Raw genomic sequence first — 8,501 nt, forward strand, 5'->3', positions numbered from 1 at the left:
TCCTTATGCCAATTGGCACGTGGCTCGGGCAGTAATCCGGAGATTATGACCCTTGAGGACCTGTGGTTCAATTTCCTGCCTAGTGCTTCGTAATGTCCAAACAGGTCCTCCACCCTAGTCTTGCCTATGTTGTTGGTACCAACGTGGACCACAACAACTGGATCCTCCCCCTCCCGCTCCAATATCCTTTCAAGCCGGTCGGAGATGTCTCGCACCCTGGCACCGGGCAGGCAACACACCATGCGAGACTCCCGATCCGGCTTGCAAAGGATACTATCTGTCCCCCTAATTATAGAATCCCCTATAACCACTACTTGTCTATTAGCTCCCCCCTCTTGAATGGCCTTCTGGACCATGGTGCCTTAGTCAGTTGGCTCATCCTGTCCAGAGCCCTTTTCCTCATCCGAACAGGGAGCAAGAATCTCGTACCTGTTGGACAAGGTCAAGGGCTGAGGCTCCTCCACTCCTGAACTCCGGTTCCCCCTACCTGCCTCACTTACAGTCACACTCTTGTGTCTGATCACTAGCTGAATGTGAATTACTTAATCTCCCAGGTGTGACTGCCTCCTGAAACAAAGCATCCAGGTAACTCTTGCCTCTCCCGGATGTGCCGCAGTGTTTGAAGCTCAGATTCCAGATCATCAACTCTGATCCGGAGTTCTTCCAGCACCCACACTTGTTGCAGATGTGGTCACTGCCGTTCACAATGGGATCAGCCTGCCCCCACATCATACAGCAACAACACATCACCTGCCCAGCCATCTCTGCTTAGTTAGTTAATTAGTTACTTTGTACAAGTATGAATTAGAATACCTTCTGATACCTCTCTGCTATAGTTGTTTTTTACCCTAAATAAGGACTTGATTTATACACACACAAAAAAAACAAAGTAAATTTTTAACTAGTCCCTGGTAAAGAAATAAAAATCCTTACCTTAAAAGAAAAAGCAGAGTAGTTAAGAAGGTTAGAGGAGGCGGGTGGGTGGGAGATACTACAGGTGTAGAATCTCGGGTTTAGCCGCCTTCCTGACTTATATACTCACTTTTCCTTCCCGGCTGCCCCTCTGCTTGCCATCACTTCCTCTGCTGCTCCCGCTCTTTCTGTGGAGAGAGAGTAAAAAAACACACCGCTGCCCGCTACAGGTAAGCAATTTTAAAACAAACTGTCTTACCTTTGCTGTAGTCTCCCAGGTTCGCTTTTACCTTCGACGCTGCTCCCACTCAAATGCTGGTAACACAATGATGATCTCCCTTTCATGGTAATGGTAAGTAATCAATGGAAGATTTTAAAAAAGCCTAAATTTGTCTTAATAATAGCAGAATTTAATTGACACTAGTCACTGCTGGAGTTTGTTGGGTTGAATTGAGATTAAGAATGGCCCTCTATTTAGTGTAAAATGTTTATATTGTATGTTTTTGTAGGGCTTGAAAACCTTCACAAGATTACATCACAGGGTCATTACCAACTGCGTGTGGATTTCCGAGATGAAGGGGACTCTGCTTATGCAGTTTATGACAGGTTCCTTATCTCTGATGCCAAAAGTCGATACAAGCTACATATTGGAAGGTACAACGGAACAGCAGGTAAACGTCAGATTTCATCTAAAACTTATGAGCAAAAATAAATGTGAATAATTATCAAGAAAATCTCCCCTGTAAAATTTTGTATATCTGTCCATTTGAGCGAAGTACAAGTGATCCCCTTTGGACAGCAGTGCTATGGTTGATCATAATTTTGCACTATAGTGTTTAGCCCATTTTTAAAAATCTATTTTTTTTTCTGCTCAGGTGATTCCCTGTCTTACCACCAAGGTCGGCCATTCTCCACAAGGGACAGAGACAATGATGTGGCTGTGACAAACTGTGCTCTGTCTTACAAGGGAGCCTGGTGGTACAAGAACTGCCACAAAGTAAATCTGAATGGGCGATATGGAGCTGAAAGCCATAGCCAGGTATGTCAGGACAGAAGTGGATATGTCATGATTCGCTATGTTTAGTTGAACCAACTGAAGGATGGGAAAATTGACATGGAGTTGACCATTTCTTAGTGTTAATAAAGCATGCCTGCTGACAAATTAAATACAGGGTATAATTAATTCTGAATATTTCATATAACCAATAGACTAAACAGTTCCTTTTCCAATGTAGATATAAAGCTTGGGTAACTTGAGCCTTCCTGTTTCTCCAACCATGTGCCACCCAAATGGTGTAAACCATATAGGAGCCTGGAGGTTCCTCCACTTGCACAACCTTGGTGTTCAGCCTGGAAATTACCCATTTTTGCCCATTTGGGTGATGTTAAGTTACAACCAAGTATCTTGCAATTTCATTAAAAAGCACCCAAACTTAAAATGGACTTAAATGGTGTCAAGGTAAAAACAATGACTGCAGATGCTGGAAACCAGATTCTGGATCAGTGGTGCTGGAAGAGCACAGCAATTCAGGCAGCATCCGAGGACAGGCAAAATCGACGTTTCGGGCAAAAGCCCTTCATCAGGAATAAAGGCAGAGAGCCTGAAGCGTGGAGAGATAAGCTAGAGGAGGGTGGGGGTGGGGAGAGAGTAGCATAGAGTACAATAGGTCAGTGGGGAAGGAGATGAAGGTGATAAGTCAGGGAGGAGAGGGTGAAGTGGATAGGTGGAAAAGGAGCTGGGCAGGTCCGACAAGAGCGGCGGTGGAGGAGGCCCAGCACCTCCATATCCTCGGCAGAGTGGGGGGGGGAGTTGAAATGTTGGGCCACGGAGCGGTTTGGTTGATTGGTGTGGGTGTCTCGGAGATGTTCCCTAAAGCGCTCTGCTAGGAGGCGTCCAGTTTCCCCAATGTAGAGGAGACTGCATCGGGAGCAACGGATACAATAGATGATATTAGTGGATGTGCAGGTAAATCTTTGATGGATGTGGAAAGCTCCTTTGGGGCCTTGGATGGAGGTGAGGGAGGAGGTGTGGGCGCTGGTTTTACAGTTCCTGCGGTGGCAGGGGAAAGTGCCAGGGTGGGAGGGTGGGTCGTAGGGGGCCGTGGACCTGACCAGGTAGTCACGGAGGGAACGGTCTTTGCGGAAGGCGGAGAGGGGTGGGGAGGGAAATATATCCCTGGTGGTGGGGTCTGTTTGGAGGTGGCGGAAATGTCGGCGGATGAATTGGCAGATGATGTCAATGCATGTCACTGTCAAAATGGAATTAAATCCCTGATTGCAGGTTCTTAAGCATATTACATTCTAGCAAATACCATTGAGATTCACAATAACATATTTGCATGCTCTGAATAAATGAATACTTCATATGGATGCAAACATAATTTAAATAGATTTCTATCAGGAGATATCATCTTGAATTGGGTATGAGTCCAACAACACGAAAGAAGCTATGCCCGTCTGCAAAACAGCCAATTGATGAACATGCCATCCACTGCCTTATACATTCATTTGGTAACCATGGGGATGGATGGCTAATGGTATTATCACTGGCCTAGAAACTCTCATAATGTTCTGAGGACCTGGGTTCAAATCCTGCTATGGCAGATATTGGAGCTTTACCTCAGTTAAAATTTGGAATTAAAAAATTTAACAATGACCATGCAGCCATCGTTGAAAAAGCCAATGTGGTTCACTAACGGATTTGGCCTAAATGTGAACTCCACACCCATACCATTTAATAAACCTCTGGGCATTTTGGGGTGAGTAATAGCCAGTGATGCCCATGTCCTTTGAAATGAAAAAACGTCTCCATCACTGGTGTACAATTACAACGATGTGTAACAAGATGCACTGCAGTAAATTGCAAAGACTCCTTCAGCACTAGCTTTCAAATCCATGCCATCTACTGTCTATGAAACAAAGGTATGGGAACAACATCACTTCCAATTTCTCTACCAAGCCATTTGCCATTCTGATTTGTTTCTTTAGTATTGCGGTATCAAGGTCCTGAATTCTCTACCTATGTGCACTGTACTGTACTCCATGGGCTACAGTGTCTTAAGATGATAGTTTACTTCCACCTTCTCTAGCGACAGGCAATAATTGCTAGCTTTGCTGGAGTCATCAATATTATATTAACAAATAAAAAGAAACACAATTCTGGGACAAATTATATGGATGATTTGACACATGATAAATTTTGCACGCTTTGGAGAAACACGGGGAGATAAAGGTCTAGTGGTGCTATTGCTGGACTGTTAATCCAGAGACCCAGGTAATGTTCTGGGGACCTGGTTTCAAATCCCACCACGGCAAATGATGGTATTTGAGCCCAATATTAAATAATCTAGAATTAAGAGTCTAATGATGACTGTGAATCCATTGCCAGTTGTCAGAAAAAAGCCATTTGGTCCTTTAGGGAAGGAAATTTGCCGTCCTCACCTGTTCTGGCCTGCATGTGACTCCAGACCACTAACTGCCCTCTGGGCAATTAGAGATGGGCAATAAATGCTGGCCTAGCCAGAAATACCCTCATCCTATGAATGAATATAAAAAAGTTGTCTCAGGATTATGGTTTCCAAATTTCTTGAAGAGAAAGGCTAGGGATTTTTTTTCTTAGGTACCATTATGTCTATCATAGACAGAGATCAATATTGTCATCATTATCAGTGTATGTTGTGACTATCAAGCTGGTAAAAGGTGAGCTAGCTACCACCTGATGATGGAGCGGCTCTCCGAAAGCTAGTGCTTCCAATTAAACCTGTTGGACTATAACCTGGTGTTGTGTGATTTTTAACTTTGTACACCCCAGTCCAACACTGGCATCTCCAAATCATAGCTAGACCTTGGGTTTCTTCAATATCCCAAAGCCTGGATAAGAAGGAAAAGGGAATTATCTTCTTACTCTTCTCTTCAGTCCTTAAAATGTATTTTCTTTTGTTTGTTACTATATTTCTTTCCCTTTTGAAATAAGTGGTGGTGCGACACTCCCGGCAACATCCTCTCTTTGTGAAGTTCAATTTCGAAAGGATTTGCATTGAAACTCTCTTTATGGATAAAGCAAAAAAAATGGTTTATTCACACATTTTAGCGGGTGGGGGGGAGATAATTTACAATTACACCAATTACACCATTTAAAAAGCATCTGGATGGTGACATGGATAGGAAGAGTAAAGATGAATATGAGCTAAGTGCTGGTAAATGGGACTAGATTCATTTAGGATTACTGGTCAGCATGGACGAGTTGGACTGAAGGATCTGTTTCCATGCTATACGGCTCTATGACTCCATGACTCTAAGGTCTCATGCTTTAAATTCTGTGTCTTATAATCCTGCGCCACTAGCAACCTGACGAAGGAACAGCACTCCAAAAGCTAGGACTTACGAATAAACTTGTTGGATTATAATCTGGTGTGTGATTTTTAACTTTGTCGACCCCAGTCCAACACCACCACCTCCTCATCAATAATAAATCAAATCAAATAAAAAATGTTCTGTTCCTATGTTCCCAAGTATCATATCCTTGCATACAAATGACAGTTATTACTCTAATGTACTGTATGCTTTCTTATTCATTTAATTTTATTTCATTTCTCAAATAGGGTGTTAACTGGTTTCATTGGAAGGGTCATGAGCATTCGATTGCATTTGTTGAGATGAAATTGAGACCACACAACTTCAGAAACCCACAACAGAGAAAGAAGAGAGCACAGTAACATCATTAAAAACCAAATCAGCCATCAACAGTAAAGGTTCATAATGTACAAAAATATCACTAATTTAGTTCACAATTGAGTTACTGTGTAATATGAGCCGTGCTAGCAAAGTGTTCTCATCTTACATGGGTTTAGCTCCACTCAGTTTAAACACCAAAGATAATTTTGACAATAATTAACATAGGTTGTTATTGCTTTTAGGGTCATAGCTTTACGTATGTTGCTTGGAGGCTGGGGGTGGGCTTTATATGTACATCATTATACCTACACAGACATCAGAGTGTATTATTTGTGTTTTTGTTCATCGTGTTGGAGATATATTGCCATGGCAACACACTGACCAGTTGATATTAGAAGGTTAATGTACAGAAGCTTCGTGTTTAACCATCAAATGTATAAGCAGACTGTTTAAATGTGGGTGCAGATTTTTTTTGTTAAGGTAGAGCACCAGATTTGTGGTACTTTACTGAAAAGAAGGTATTGTTTGAAAAAGCACAAATTGGTTCTTGCCATTGGTTCGCAATTTCAGGTACCTTTACTTTAAACAAAAATCAACCAAATGTTGATTTTGTTAAAGCATAGAACAACAGTAATGTATATACCCAAAACTAGGAGCCCTTATTAAAGTCACATTCACAAAGATTCATTTGCTCCGTAGAATAGGACAAGATTTTTTCAGTAAATTAACAATGACACACATGTTTAAAAAGAGTACATTATTAAATGTAATTTTGAGTTATTTTTCCTCGTGGGAAGTTATGTCTGGATTGTTTAGAATAATCACAACGCATCTTCCGTTTATATAAATGGCATGATTATTGTGCTGAAATAAAAGGAAAAATAATGAAATACTTTTAAGGAATTCTATTTTCAACGCAAGTGTAAAATGTAATATTTTTGTCTTTCAAATGTCCACAACCAAAAATTTTTTTCCTGGTTTATATAATGTCCTAACTCTGGAAACATATGATCACTAGGACCTAAGTTATACTGTACCACTAAAACCATAATATACATTTGTAAAATAATGAGTGTTTCTCACCTGAATAATTTCAATGTATGTTTCTGTGTACTCCTAATTAAAATAAAGTAATGGTGTTTTAACAAATTTATACCAGGAATGATTTTTTGGCCACAAGGAAGAAAGCAAAACATCCACTGATACAATATGAGTAACCATGATCTCTTAGAGCTCTCTTGATTGCCAGAGGGAGTAGGTGGCTTTGCTGGAGTTCTTCCACATGGACCACACAATTCTTTTTGCCCATATCCGAGAGTTAGTGACTTGGAGTGGACTGTGCAGAGGGATGAGATGATTGTTGGTTATTTAAAACAATGGGTTCAAATATTCTTTTGTGCTATGGTGTGCTTTTGTCGAGTTCCCCTACTATCAGTGATGTTTGTTAAATGGTGTAGGTGAAAACCACACTAACCAATAAGATCCCACTTTCAATCTGAGCTCTGTAATACAGTAGAGATTGTACGTAAGTGAGAGTGAAGTTAGGACCTTTAGTTTCAATGAGTCATCAACGACTCCAAGTAAAAGGCATTTGATATAGGCAGTGGTAAGTTTGTTTAATGGAATCACAAGTGGTTCGACAGAGCAGCTAGCAAGGTGGTATTAACAATCTGTTTTGTGAGCACTGGCTCTGGACTCTCCAGTTGTTTGGCACATTGTCTCCTGCTGCCTTCTTGTTGCTGCTGTGTTCCAGTCTACCTTTTCTTCTGTTGGTTATGTGTCAAGACCATATGACTCTTATTGCATCATTTTTTGATCCAGCTGTGTATTAGGTGACCAATCACTTTACCCTTGAATAGGGTGAGTCTTCTCAGCCATCCTAACTTTTTCACTAGTATTTATTTTTTAGCTTAACGCTATTTCAATATTGTCCCTTACTGATATTTGAACTTGTAAATCCCTTATGCACAATCATTTGTTCACTAAATAGGAGATTTTTTTATCTAATATAATTAAACAAAACACAGTTCTTTACCTTAGCCACTGCCTTATTATACAATCCAGAAGAAAATGCTTATCCAAATTTCCAATCAGGCAAAAGTTCAGAATACCTCTGGACCCAAGCTTTTATGACAGCTTAAAGTTTCTATCTTCTATTTCCCCATGTGTTAGCATCTAACCATGACTAAATAACTTTAAAATTATGTCTCAGCATTTTTTGAATTTGTACTTTCATCATAACCCACAATCCCTCTAAATGGCATTTGGACCATGGATTAATGGGATGGCATGTGATGGCAAGGAAGAAATCATGTCCACTTCTGAGCAATGTACACTTGAATTTATGTTCAACATGTTAAGTGAGAACACCATTGTGGCTGACAGGAACCTTAATGCTCACCATTGATGCTGTCAGGCATGTTAAATATTTCCCACGTTTTCCATTTTCATTTCAGATTGCCAGCATTTGCAGTATTTTATATTTGTGCTTGTCTTTACCTTGTCATATTCCATAGTTGAAGAGCTGTTCACTTGACATGAGAGAAGAGGTTTCTTGGATGAGGTTGGAAAAAAGATAGAATGAGTACAGTACTGGTCTTCAGGACACTAGGACAAAACAGGGTTTTCCAATTTTTCACAATACAAAATTAAAATATATAAGTTCAAAACAGAGACATCTCAAAGCAGACTGGAGATTTAAAGAAGCTTGCCCTCTTATGAAACACTGAACATGCTAAAAGTGTTTTCAATATCAGCAATTTAACACCACTGAACACCACAGAATAAAAGAACTGAATGAATGCCTGGCAAATAACAGCATAAAACAAAATACAAATCCAGTCTCTTCAAGGTACAATGAATTTTCTCCCTTCTGCATATGCGGAGCAGGAAATGTATAGAAAGTGGCTGGCCAA

At 40.5% G+C, this 8,501-nt stretch overlaps 1 protein-coding gene across 12 annotated transcripts in view; it reads left to right on the forward strand.

The window, feature by feature from the left end:
- Positions 1-6,739, forward strand: part of tncb (tenascin Cb) — a 330,609-nt gene extending 323,870 nt beyond the window's left edge. For all 12 annotated transcript variants that reach the window (XM_043719951.1, XM_043719942.1, XM_043719940.1 and 9 more), the window contains 3 exons: positions 1,422-1,583; positions 1,788-1,951; positions 5,514-6,739. In XM_043719951.1, coding sequence (XP_043575886.1) covers positions 1,422-1,583; positions 1,788-1,951; positions 5,514-5,627 — 440 coding nt within the window. In that variant the 3' untranslated portion in view covers positions 5,628-6,739. The remainder of the gene's footprint in view (positions 1-1,421; positions 1,584-1,787; positions 1,952-5,513) is intronic.
- The last annotated feature ends 1,762 nt before the right edge of the window (positions 6,740-8,501 follow it).

This window comes from Chiloscyllium plagiosum, chromosome 30 (genome assembly GCF_004010195.1).
Source record: "Chiloscyllium plagiosum isolate BGI_BamShark_2017 chromosome 30, ASM401019v2, whole genome shotgun sequence".
NCBI lineage: Eukaryota > Metazoa > Chordata > Chondrichthyes > Orectolobiformes > Hemiscylliidae > Chiloscyllium > Chiloscyllium plagiosum.